Source organism: Canis aureus, chromosome 11 (assembly GCF_053574225.1).
Source record: "Canis aureus isolate CA01 chromosome 11, VMU_Caureus_v.1.0, whole genome shotgun sequence".
NCBI classification, from domain to species: Eukaryota; Metazoa; Chordata; class Mammalia; order Carnivora; family Canidae; genus Canis; species Canis aureus.
Window position 1 is genome coordinate 53,638,228 of NC_135621.1, and position 14,045 is coordinate 53,652,272.

The 14,045-nt window shown below is 38.9% G+C and overlaps 2 protein-coding genes across 15 annotated transcripts in view; one reads left to right on the top strand and one right to left on the bottom strand.

Annotated features, from left to right (window-relative positions):
* Window positions 1–14,045, top strand: part of LOC144324117 (uncharacterized) — a 582,294-nt gene that overhangs the window by 115,671 nt on the left and 452,578 nt on the right. The window lies entirely within an intron of this gene.
* The window catches only part of FSHR (follicle stimulating hormone receptor), a 167,947-nt gene that overhangs the window by 48,551 nt on the left and 105,351 nt on the right, over window positions 1–14,045 (bottom strand). For 6 of the 8 annotated variants that reach the window (XM_077915330.1, XM_077915328.1, XM_077915331.1 and 3 more), the window contains one exon: window positions 1,572–1,646. The exons of the other annotated variants lie outside the window; for them this stretch is intronic. In XM_077915330.1, the coding sequence (XP_077771456.1) occupies window positions 1,572–1,646 (75 nt within the window). The remainder of the gene's footprint in view (window positions 1–1,571; window positions 1,647–14,045) is intronic. 8 annotated transcript variants of the gene reach the window in all.

Consider the following 14,045-nt stretch of genomic DNA (forward strand, 5'->3'; position numbering starts at 1 on the left):
AGTACAGTCAGTGCTACATGGGGGTGAGCACCTCTCTATGCGGGGAAGAGATGAAAGAGGCATTCCATTAGCTCCACTGCACAGTGAACCACAGAGAAGGATGCTTGCTTGATTCTGTCCAGAGGGCTGGCTGTCCTTTGGTTCATTTCTTTGACATTCCCTGTGGGTTCTGAGACCCTGGTCAAAACTCTTTTCCCAACTAAGATAAGGAGAGACCAAACAGAAGAAAGGAAGGAAGGAACAGGAAGGCAATGGGGGAGAGCCGGGGAAAGCATCGTTTACAGAGGCTTAATGGTATTGAGCAATAATGCAGGTAGGAGGCAGAATGGGAGAAGGAAGGAAAAGGAAAGGGTAGTCTGCTAGTATGGACAGACCAAGTGCCATTTCTAAACAAATATATGAATTATGTGAATGTGTATATGTATATATATGCTTGGCAAATGCTAAGATATTTTTAAAAAAATAATGTTAGGATTTATTTTCAAGTCCTTATCCTGCTGTGGGTTTGGCTGGGTAACTTTAGATTAGTCTTGCAGCTTCTCTGTGTCTTTCATCCTCATCTGTAACATTAAGAAAGTGGTTTGGTGGCTTTCCTAACTATGTTCTGTGGGAATTTTGTGAGATATTAATATATGCCCCAGAAGAAGAAACCTTTTCAATAATAGTGGTTGAGAAATCCTCAATAAAATATCCTCCTTGGAGATTCTAAGTATGCATTTGCATGTTATAGATTCTGAGTTTTCCTATAGTAAGTGAATCTAATTTTATTTGCCCAGTGTTTCCTAATCTTATTTGACCCTAGAGTTGTTTACCTTTTTTAAAAATAAAACAATAATTTCCTGAGTGTTTAATGATAAACAGAATATACTTTGGAAAAATTGGGACCAGATAGTCCCCAGTCTCTTCTGCCTTGACATTTTATGATTCTGTGAATTAATTTATTGTAATTATAGGCTGGTGTGAAACAGAAATGTACCTGTATGAATACTGACAGGTGTGTAAAATGTGAATGCCAAAAAGAGAAAGCAAATTGGGTTGTAATAAGGAACCAAGGATCGTTATGACATACTGACTCTATGCTAGTTGATGGTTAGGTCTAATTTATATATAACTCCTTTATTCATCACAGTGATCCTATTATTATTATTCTCATTTTACAGATAAGAAAACTAAGTCTTGGAATGATTTTGTATGTTGGCCAAGATTTTACGGTGATATATGGTATAGGCAATATTCAAGTGAGGATTGCCTATCTTTAACTATATCATGTTTGTTTTGGACTTTAACTCTGGAATAATTTTAAATGAGAGGATGAGATGGAGGTATCTTCAGTTGCAGAACAAGGTCCTTGGGTCTACCATTGAAAAAAATCTGGGGCGGAGGGAGCAGGACAAGACTAGGTTCTGGGCTGGTACCAGGATGGCCAGGCAGAGAGACACAACCATGCCTTTTGGGCAAATTTTGACAATTTCTAGAGATTAGAGACTAGAGCAGAGAGCCTTCCAGGGATGTACACAAAATTTAAGGCTATTGCCAACAATCATGAGCAAACCCCACAGGATCTTGCTTACATTTCATGTAATTTGGACAGGTTGGAGAACACGTTTGCCTCTATCACTTCCAAGACTTCATTCTGTGAGATCTCTCTGCAAACAAACAAACAACAAACTGTAATTTAAGTCAGTTCAGCTATACCACTATTTATATATAAATCCACAGCTATTTATATATAAATCCACAGATGGATTTAGGGCTCATCATAGAGCCCCCTGCCTACAATGATTCCTGAGACACACACAACTCTATTCCTTCCCTCAAGGGAGTCAGCTATAATAATGAGACAAAGCTAACATATGAGATGCTAATACTTATAGAACAAGAGAATAAGCCTAAGGTGATGGCTCAGTTAGTTTATAGGTTATTCAGTCTACAGATGTAGCAACTGAGGCCCAGAAAGGGAAAGAGAATTGATTAAAGATATTTACAGAATATACAGGATGAAGATAAACTTTAAGTTCCTTAGATCCTGCAGAGGTCAGCAAACTTTCTGCAGGGCTAGATGGTAATATCTTTTGGCTTTGTGGGTCATTTGATTTCTGTCACAACTGCTCAATTGATAATGCAATGCAAAAATAGCTGTAGATAACTAAGTGTATGAGTATGATTGTCCAATAAAACTTTATCTATAAAAATAGGTGGCAGGGTGGATTTGTGCCATGGGCTCTAGCTCAATGATGTTGCTCTACATCATGGAGTCAATTTCTTCTCTCTGCTAATCTAGCTATGGGAGATGAGAACCTCAATTCAGTCTTTTTTAAAAGGAGCATGACTTTAAATACCTTCTCCCTCCGTACCATTACCTAAGTAGGGGTTGTTACTGCAGGGCCCTTGGTCTTAATGTCTTGACCTAAAATACCCAGAAAAGATCTTTCAGGTCTCAGTTTTTTTTGTTTTTTTTTTTTCTTGCTGGAGTAATTTGAGGACAGTGGAGAGTGAAGTCCACTATGCCAAAGCCCAGAGCTTGAGAAGATAGAGGGTGGCTTAATCACTTAATGTTTATAAAGTGGCTCACAGATGAAACGTGCTATTATTAGGCCTCCAGAGGAAGGCTCATGCAGTTTTAATGTGGCAGCTGAGAGTGTCTCAGGAAATCTCATAGGCAGCATGCATTCTAATTGGCTGAGGCAGAAGCACAGTCGGCTGGCCTGGGATTTAGCTGAAGAGCTCTAGAAAGTCTCTTGATCAGGGACAAGCCTGGAGGGCAGAGCATGGAGGAAGTTTTAAAGGGGAGATGTGATTATGAGCAGCAGCCATCTCAGTGAGGGGGAGCTGGTGACATCTGGAGCTTGTCAACTCAGTGGTAGAGGGTCACTTTTCACAGGCCCCTAGGAGTGAGAGAAAAGAGCCTTCTTATTCTATGATAGCATTTTTTCATGATTTACCTCGTAAACTCATATATTCACAATTTTTATAGTTGAACCATAGGTAAGGGTGGGGTGTGTGTGTATGTGAGATAGAACACGTTGGCCATTTATTTTTCTCCTCTGTCCTATAAGTGGAAAGAATACTGGGAGCTACAGGAATGGGGAAGAGAAAGGGGTGTTAGACCTAGAAAAAGAAGATGTTAATTTGAACACTTAAAGGAATTGAATGAAAAGGTTGTATAGGGGAAGGGTAAGTCATGGAAGAAGAACTACATGATAGACAGGGCTTAAATCCAAATGGGGCCATATCTTCCAAAAATGATTTCTAGGTTCACTTGCTGCAACCAGTAGGTTTGGTTCAGTACTTATCTCAGCCTAATATTACCTAAAAGGTAGGTATTTCTCCTTTCCTGAATTCATGTGCTGAGAGTTTCCTATCTGGATTCCCTCCTTCCCTCCCTCCCTTCTTTCATTTTATCAAGCAGAACTACAAATTATTAGAATGAACAAACCAAAGAACACTTCTAAATTATTTCAGAAGGTAGTTCATATTTTATAGTATCAACTTATAGGACAGGGTAGGGGGTTGTGTAGGGGGAGGAGGGGCCTTTGGCTGGATAAGGTTTGAGGGAAAGTGAACAGTAGTGGAAAAGCACATCACCGAGAAGTTCAGAGATCTTGTTTCAGTCCGACCTAGTGCCATCTCTAGTTATTTCTATTATCATTTATTACATATCTATATTTACCAACTACTCCATATACACTGTCTCTAATCCTTTTGACATGCCTGCATTTTGATCTCCATGTTAAAAAAGAGCCACCTCTGACTGATTGCAGGGCTGGAACACTTTCTTTTACACATCCTGCCTCCCAGGCCACCTTGAGCCCAGTGTTTCCACTCCTGTGTATTTACTCAAGATAAATAAAAATGTATGCCTTCCCAAAGTCTTGTAGACAAATGTTCATTGCAGCTTTATTTGTAATAATCCAAAGCTGAGGACAACCCAATGGATAAACTATAGAATATCCATATGATGAAATACTCATCAATAAAATGGAATAAACTGTGGATACAACATGGTTGAATTTTTAAAAAATTATGTCAAGTAAAAGAATGCATACTGTATAATTCCACCTATATGAGGTACTAAAACAGGAAAAACTAATTTATGGTGACAGAAATCAGAGTAATTGTCACCTGGGGCCTGGGATGGATGTTGCTGACAGAGAGAGGTAAGGGGAAACTTTCTGGGGTGATGAAAATGTTCTGTATCAAGACTGGGGAAATAGTAACATGAGTATACATGCTTGTCTAACTTGTTAAACTTAAAATGAGTGCATTCAGGGGCACCTGGGGGGCTCAGTCAGTTAAATATCTGACTTCTGCTCAGGTCATGAACTTGGGGTCCTGGGATTGAGCTCCTTGTCAAGTTCTGTGTTCAGTGGGAGAATCTGCTTGTCCTCCTCCCTCTGTCCCTCCCCCTACAGTGCTCTTTCTCAAATAAAATATTTTTTAAAATGGGTACATTTATTGTGTATAGAACAAAAGTTATTTGAAAGGTGACTTTTATGCAAGGGAAGGAGAAGAAACTCCTTTTTGTTTGTGTTTTGAGAACTCTGAATTAAGAGAATTAAAAGAAGAATCTCGATCATATTGTTTGGCTAGAGGGTGGTGTTCAAATCCTAGTTCTATCCTGGTGATTTTGAATAAGCATCCTTCCCCTCTTGTCCATTGCTGCCCCTCATCTGCAAAGTGAATAGTTGGACTGAGGCATAGTTTCTCAACCCTGACTGTATGTTAGAATCTTCTGGTGGACCTTAAAAAAATTTCCAAAGCCTGGGTCCACACCAATGAGTTGGATTTTAGTCTGGAGTGGGACTCTGGTATTATTATTTTTTCTCCCTTTAATTCTCCAAGCAATGGTGATTCTCATATGCGGGAAAGATTGAGAACTGCTGGGTTAGATGATCATTAAGGTCCCTTTTAGATCAATGGATTTTATCTTAAAGTTTGCTTCAGGAACAAGAAGGGCCAATTTTCCCTTGGTTATTGAGACAATAAATTAGACAAATAAGGTTCTTGGAACACAAGATAATGAGAGATAATGAGGCAAAATAGTAGCAAGATAAACCAGAGATATAACCTGGAATCAGGAGTAAAACAGAGGGGGCACTAGTTAGGTTTAGTTTTTCATAAATAAAAAAATTTAAACAAAAAGTCACAACATTTCAGATGTTAAATGTGTAGCAAGAGCTACTATGGAAAGTATATAAGAATGTTTGTTTAATACTGATAATTGATAGTATTTTTTATTATGCATAGCTTCTCTTAATTTTTAGTGTACTATTTTTAATTAGTGCAGTCAGTCCTATCTCCAGTGAGGTTTAACAAAGGTTACCTGAGTTGACTAAGATAATACACAATTGTGAGGATCATTAAATTGGTCTTTGAAGGGAGGATGTGGATTTTTACATCCAAAAACCTTATATAATTAAGAAACCATTCTTTGTCTCAATAGCTTCAGTTAAGAATTTTCTTTGCAATTGTGACAAATCATTGCAATTGGCACAATTCCAGCTGTTGATGGCATTTTTGTAGGCAACAGGTAAAGGGTTTGTAAGGAGAGGAGAGCTCTAGGGATGTGATAGATTAGCTGTCTCAAAGTGTGGTCTTGTGGCCAAAAGTATTTTCGTAATAATTCTAAAATATTTTTTCACTCTCCTCTATGAGGATACAGTGGAGTACAAGGATTATTCGATTATTATTATGTAATATGGCAACAGCTATAATGCGGAAGCAGATATGAGATTCCATCTGTCTTCTAGTAAGCCAGATATTGAACATTTTTGCAAAAAGGTAAGTCCATGGTACTGTACACACTATTTTTTTTGGAAAAGATGGTTATTTTGCACAATTATTTGTGTTAACATGTAGGGATTTATTCTTTTAAAAATGGACTGACAAAAAAAAATGGACTGACAAAATGTTTCCCACTTTTTAACTTTTAGTATGATAAATGTTGGTTGCTATAACCCACATAAACAAAATCTCTTTGGTGTCTTTAATAACTGTTAAGAGTGTAAAGAGATCTTAAAAACAGAAAGTTTGGGAGCTGTTCAATGTAGACATTGAATGCAGCCTTTCTTAGGTGAAGAGATCTTGACTCTCTGGAAAGCTTATTTCTAGAGATGAGGCCTTACTACTTTTCTAGGATAGTGCTTCTCAATAGTTCATGCACAGATGAAATCACCTGGGAATCTTGTTCAAATGCTTCTCCATGGGAAGATCTTGAGTGAGGCTGGAGGTTCTGCATTTCTAATATCTCAGGTGATGGGGATGGTACTGGTTTTGAGTACAAGGCTCTTTAGAAGTGTGGTAGTAACACCCCACCAGACTTTTCTCTATATCACACACATGGTTACATGTGAGAAGCATGATGGAGGAATTCAATTAAGCCAAGGAGAGTGAGGCACTTGATTTTAAAAACCCTGTATCCCCAGTGGAAAGTCTCCCCTTTCTCTCTTGTTGAAGTTTTCCTAACTTTTAATTCTCACAAGACTTCTTTGATTTGCTTAGTTAAAAGAATTACATTGTTTTGTCTTTGCTCTTTTTTTTTTTTGGCAGGGCTGTGTGGTCATTGTCTAATTCCCCAACTTGACTTTGAATTTCTGATGGTATCTTATTCATCAATCTTCGTATCTTTAGTATCTAGTGGTAAGTTGGCATATAATAGGTACTTAATAAATATTTAGTGTATAAATGGAGGAAAAGTAGTCTTCAGCTCCAGGAATGGCATCTGCAAAGGGGACGACGCTTGTCTTCAGTCTTTTTTCATCCCTTTTCTGTAGGCAGCATGCCCAAATTTCAGCCGAGGCTAGCTTGTCTGTGAGTTAGGCATTTGTTCCAGGGAGTTTCACATGTAATACACAGCATAGAAGGGGCATATATATGTATTTGGTCTGCCCTTCTAGTAGCTTCTGAATACCTCAAACTCTACTTCTCTGGGTCAAAGCATTTCCCAGCTCCCTGTGGCTCCCAGATGAAGTCTTTGAATTGACAAAACACCCATGGAGGAGGAAACAGCAGAGATGACTGGTATGATTCTATGATTGGGGGTTAGAGAAGTTGACTTTTAAGGTCTCTTCTGGGCATGCAATTCCATGTTTACTTGAAGAAAGGGGAGATGTGCTTGCACGAGATCCTAGGGGTTTTCAGGGCATTGTTTCTGGAGTGAGTTTCCGAGACACAATTTCTACTCTAGATTTGCATTCTTCTGGTCAGTAGAGTGGTATTTATATACAGGTACACTTGATGGAAGGGGGTGGGGTGTTCAGTAGGAACTTTAGGGAATGAATGTGCATGTAGAATTCAGTCAAGTCTAGCTTAAAACTTCAGACTATCACAGAGAGGTATTAATTTGTCAACCATTTTGCCTGATATTTACTTGTCAAATGCTGGGACTGTTTGATTCACAGTAGAATTGCTATGGGTTTACAGGATAAGGAATAATTAAAAAACTGTAACCAGGGGCACCTGGGTGGCTCAGTGGTTGAGTGTCTGCCTTTGGCTCAGGTAGTGATCCTGGGATCCATGGAGTCCTGCACTGGGCTCCCCGCAGGGAGCCTGCTTCTCCTTCTGCCTTTGTCTCTGCCTCTCTCTCTCTTTCATGAATTAATGAATGAATGAATAAATAAACAAATAGAATCTTTAGAAAAACCCGTCATCAGAAGTCTCAGTGACATCTATGAATAGGGATGTAATAAGAAATTAAATACCCACAGAGACTTCTTTGTTGTTTTCTTTTCCTCCCCCCAACGTAGGAGATATTCTCCAACTGGGTCTGCCTTTTCTTTTCCCTCCTCCCCTGACTTTCCACAGAGCATTTTCCTCTAATACATCCAAAATACCCCTTCCTAACTGGGCACATTAGGGGATTCGATTGCATTAAAGTATTTTTAATATTCGCTAAATCAAATTTCTTTTGTTTTTAATAACCTCAGACTAAATTTAGTTGACTGTCTTCCTTCTCTGAGTCCCTGTGGCCTGGGATCCCCACACACATACTCTGCTGTAGCCCTCACCTACTGTATTGAATTTGCATTCTGGTTTGTCTCCTTCACTAGACAAAGAGGACAGCGACATTGCCTTTTATCTTAGTATTCCTGCTACCAGCCAAATGTTTGCTGAATGAATGAATTATCTTTGAAAGATTATAAAAGATTTTCTACCTTGGCTCTTGCACAAGAAAGCTGTGTTCTTGAAAACTTGCAGTAAACAGAGTATTTACAAATCAAATTGTGTATTAGCACAGGAAGGAAGCTTCTTGTTTAGCAGAACATTGGAGTGAATATTTAAAAGAGTTCAGAATGAATTCAACAAATGTTCAACAGATTTTGATTAAGCAACTTTTGTGTTTCAGGCACTAGGCTGAGTGCTGGGATCTAAAAGATGAAAATTTGTCCTAGGTTTTGGCAATCATCTCTAAGTAAGTCTAGCATTCTAGGCTTTCTTTTAACTGGGTACTATCTTTATTTAATGGGCTAAGTCTGAGTAACTAGAAAAAATAAAAAGGATGGTTGGTATGTTGCATTTGAATATAGCTGCAGGTATATGAATAATATACTTTTACATATAGTACATATACTATAATTACATATGTATTACTCATTAAATGTTAAATATGATTATACATAATCTACACAATACATATATACATATGGATATGTATAAATATATAATATATATGTGCATATGTGTATATATCTGTGTGTATAGACACATAGATGTCTGTACACACATACATACATATTATGTGGTTTTCTATATTTCTATCCTATATTTACTCTCCTAATTCTTCTGGAAATGTGAATTATAATTTTAAAAATTATAGGACAGGGCAGGTGAAAATTCCAGTGAAAATGCATTGCAGAAAATTTCATAATGATCTCCAAATACATACTTAATCCTCTCATTTAGAATTTCCTTCAGGTCAGATCCAGAGGCTAAAATAGAGACCTGAGTCTGAATCCTGCCTCCATTTCTTACTAGTTGTGTAACTGTGGGCAAGTTACAGAGTCTCACTGAGCTTCAGTTTCCTCGTATGTAAAGTGGAGTAATGACTGCCTTAGAGGGTTGTCGAAGGGACAAAAATAAGATTGTATGTGTGAAAGCACAATGTTCGTCACATGGTAAATTCCAGGTGTCACCATACCTGCCAGACAGCCTGTCTTCTTGTGGAGTTTAGGACTGAATTCCTCTGCAACTGGGAGATATTGAGCTAGCCAACCAGTGTGCTGGGGAAAATGATGCTAGCTAGCAAAGGTCCTAGGAACAGTTCTCTCAACCCCATCTACAGATTAGATTCTTAAACCAGGTGATATATAGCATTACCCTAATCTCGATTCTGAGTTTTTTCCACAGAGACCTACCATCTGGTCTGTTTTTGGCCTTCAAAAAAGAGTGGGCAGTGCATGAAGGTGCCCCAATAAGGATGTCTCTGTCACTGAAGGCATAACCTAAAAAGGATATTGTTCCCTTTGGGACAGGGTCAATATAGAATGCAACTTATTGTCAGTGTGTGGTAAGGACATTGCCAAAGGGCTCCTCTCCCTTCCTCAGTGACAGCAGGTAGATGCCTTCCTTTCCAGATATGTCGCATCTGCTTCCTTCCCCTGGGCTAGGTGAGTCTTTCTAAAGATGCTCTAACTATGTCCTCCAGATGAGACAGATTAAAGAACTCTCCATGACTCGATCTGAGACAATTAAATACAGCTCACTCTCAAATACATCAACGGCAAATGATTGTGTCCATTATTAGTTTTGTTTTGATTTAGAATGTTGAGTAATTATATTTTGAAGTAATGTATTTCCCTCACTTCCCACAGCAGATGAGGAAAAGGACTAAAATCACAATCATAATAGCTTACTTTGTTTATTATGTACAAAATAGTTTATTAAGTAGCTAAATAGTTTGTTATGTACTTGTTTGCCAATTTTTCTGTGCTTCAAATCTATTAAATTGCTTAATGATCATAACAACCCTATGAGGTAAGTATCACTCCTAGTCCCTTTACAGAAGAGGAAAAAGAGGCATATAGAGGTTAAACAATTTCTCCAATTACTACAGAGCCAGTAAGTAAAGTTAACCTTGGATATGATCATGGGGCCTCAAAAGGGTGGCAGAAATCAGATAGGCCATATTTACAGTGAGTTGGAAAATTATTTCCACTTAAGAAAATCCTGTTGCAGTAGAAATCCTTTTGGGAGTGATTTGCCTATAAAACAACTGAATACTCCTCCATCCCTCCATGCTGCGTTGTACTAGAGTTCTGGTAAGGCAATATATCAATGTGCAAATTCACCTTTCATAGATAGTCTCAAAGCAGTGACTCATATGATAAGTGCTTTTTTAGTATATTCTCTATGCAAGTGTAGAGTATATAAAAAGCAAGAACTGTCTCCCAAGAATAAGCAATTTAATTGGAGGGAAGCAGCATGCATGAGACATTGCGAGTGCAAAGTCTTCAGAATAGAAGTGGAGGAAAGTGTGAGAAGGATGCCCAACAGAGAGCAATGCAGAACAGAGTGGAGAGGAGGGAATCAATACATTTTATTCTTTTTCCTCATATACCATATTTTCTCTCTCATGCCCTCTGAATGTCAGCATTTTTGAGACTCTGTCCTTGTATTTCTCAAGCTTTCCCTGTTAGATCCTCTCCATTGATGTTTCACATGTTATTGGGACATATTTCTCTCTTAGACCAGAGTCCATGTATACAACTACCAAATCCATATTCTACTATATGTTCTGTGAACACTGCATGGACAACTAGTCTAGAGCAGGCTTCTCCTTTTCTTCCAACTCTCTTCCCTTTCCCAATTAGTAACTCTAGCCAGTAGCTTTGTCATCCCTACTGGTTCACTAGACCAAACCCATGCTTTAAATGTTGGGGTCACCTCTAACTCCTCTTCAATATTTAATAGATCCTACATCCTCTCAATTTCTTTTTTTCTGTGTTTCTTGCAAATGTTTTCACTCTCCACCATCATTATTGTAATTATGGCCCTTTGCAATTTCAGCTAGACCACTAGTTATTAACAGTCATGTGATGACTCAGGAGTGGTTTGATGTGGGTCATGAGTCCTCTTTTTGCAAACAATTAAGTGGCCCACTGATTTGCTTAAAATTTTGGGGTAAATCCAAGGTTATGTATATAATATACAAGAAAATAAAAATGGATTGGCTAATGGAGACAAAGGTGGAGTAAAAAGTGATGCCTTAGGAGTTCATCTCTGCCTGAATACAGGAGGGTAGCTAGTACTTAGGCATGGGAGCCATGAGGATACTTCTTTGTGAAAGCAAATGGAATTAAGAGAGTGATTAAAAAAAAGAGAGAGAAGGGGGGAGAAAGAGAGAGGAAAGGGGAAGAGATTCTCTGGAGGGAGAATGACATTAGAGCTAGAAGTTAAAAAAAAAGATAGATAACTTCTTTTTTATTCTGTATACCTATTGGGAATTGTTTAAACAGGAATTTATTGAGTTCCAAGTGATGGAAGACAAGGGGTTGGGAAGGTATAAGGGAGTGGAGACTGTGTGTAGAGAAGAAAGGAAAGGGGTGTTGATTGGGTCGCTTGGCTTCAGTGTAGTTTGCCAGATTCAGCAGAGGCAAAAGAAAGGGGGGAGGTAGGAAGGTAGGTCGTGCTTCTGACAGATAAGCCATGATAAATTATCTGTAGAATTGGGGCACATGGAAGTTTGAGCTGTGTAACTCAAGGCTGCAACCATAATAATGATAGTGATGGTAATTAACCTTTATTACATACTGTTGTGTAGCAGGCATAGTGTGAAATGCTCTACATGGGTAATCTCACTAATGACCTTGTTTTATTAAGGCTTTGCTGAATTGTATTTGTCGTAGTTTACATACACATGTGAATGGCAGTGTGGACCTGGAAGACAGACCTGGATTAAAATTCTACCTTTATCATTGCCAGTTGTGTGAGCTTAGACAAGTCAACTAACTCCTATGAGACTTAGTCCAGTGGGCATCATTATAACTACATTTTGGGTTTTAATGAAAACTATGGGTATAGTACATGGCATGAAAGAGCTTTTTAGCTATCTATCAAAATCTATTTTTTCTCTCTTATTTTTGAGTGTATAGCTAGATTACATTTTCTGGCTAATTTTGCTGCTCGTCATAGCCTTTTGTGGAGAAGTTTCCTCCCATGGAATGTGAGCAGAAGTGTTTTATACAACTGTAGGCCTGGCCCATAGCTCCTCATGTGTGTTCCTCCATGTTCTGTCTCCTGCCATCCAACTTATCTGGAGATGCCCAGGCCAACTTTGGAAGCCATGATTAAAAATGGTGAAGCCACTGTTGCCCCAGCATCCTTTTTAAAAAAGATTTTATTTATTTATTCATGAGAGGCAGAGACATAGGCAGAGGGAGAAGCAGGCTCCTTGCAGGGAGCCTGGTGTGGGACTCGATCCCAGGATGATGCCCTGAGCCAAAAGCAAGCACTCAAACCGCCGAGGCACCCAGGCGTCCCTGCCCTGGCATCCTAAATAAAGGGCTGAGGAACACTACTCTGGATTACTAGGTGACAAAGAAAGAAACTTATTCTTAAAGCCCCTGACATTTTGGAATTTGTTGTCCTCTATCCATTCTAATACCAAAGACTCTAGCACCCTACATGGTATCTAGTATTTGCCCAACAAGTGCTCCTCATATCAGGGCATGTATTGGTTTTCCATCTACCATCTGGTGAAAAACTGGGTATATACGCTAAGTGTTTAGATTTTTATTGGCTGTTTAATTAGAAGTCATGTAGGAGTATTGCTTGGCCATACTGGAGAAGACAAACACCTCAAAAATTCCCCTCAATATTAAGTCTCTATTTGATCTCATTTACCAGAGACCTTTATTAAGCCCAGTGATACAGTATTTACTACCTGTGATGGAGTTTGGATGGCCTGTTACTGTGAGCGCACCAGATGGCTGCTCCTTTTTGAATTATAATCCCTTGGTTTTTTTTTTCTTTTTCAATTATGTCATGAAAGAAGAAATACCAGCATGACAGAAAGAACAACTTTTTAACAATGGGGACTACTAAATCCATTAGCACACAGACCCTGGGAGGGGTGTTCAGATTAAGAAATTTGAACCTCTAGCTCTCTAAACTCCAACAATGTGGAGCTGCATGAAGCAAGGTCTCTTGAATGGGAAAGAGGAAGTCCTTCATCGCTTTGTCAAATCATTGGAACTCTGAGACCCATCTCCTGTAGTAAGATGTTGATAAGGCCCTCTGTACCTAAGTATATTTCATACTCAATTCTTTGTAGTTGGTCGGGCTATTGAAGATCATATGAATAATGTATGTCATGCAGGAGGAAAAAAACACAGTGTTATGCAAAGGTTATGCTGCTTACCATTATTTTTTATTACTTCACTGGAGTCATGAGACCTAGGTTCTAGTCTTGACTCTGCTGCTAATTAACCACTCTTCTTGAGTCAAATCAGTTACCTTCTCTGGGCCTTTGTTCCTCATCTATAAAACAACACTGTTGATCCAGATGATCTCGTGGGTCCCTTCTAGCCCTAGAATTCAGTGATTTTAATTATTTCTGTGATTCTGTTATTAAAAGGCAGCCAGCCACATCGTCAACAGTCCTGCATGACAGCTGGCTTCTGTTTCTAACAAGCTGGGGTGAAGGGCTCCATGGAGCTTCCTTCTTAAGGCACCTTAAGCTCTGTGGGGTAGCCAGCAAGGGCCATTCTCTCTGATCTTGGGACAAGGGGAGAAGGTACCTCTAGTCTGAGCTGTTATTCTCCTGAAGATGGTCCTTGTTTTATTGTCAGCTTAAAGACAGCTCTGTTCATCCCCTGTAAGCCAGTGTTGAATTTCTCCTTTTCATGTATCCTGAATCTTTTACCAAAAGAAACACTAATATGTTGGTGTGTGTGTGTGTGTGTGTGCACGCATGTGTGAGACAATTATTACAGGCTCTCCTGTATACTTCTGCCACTGTACAGCACCCCAAAAGCTTCCTTGATAATTATCTCTGGGATCTATTATACCCTTTTTTTTTTGCTACCCTTCCCATACCTATAACATAA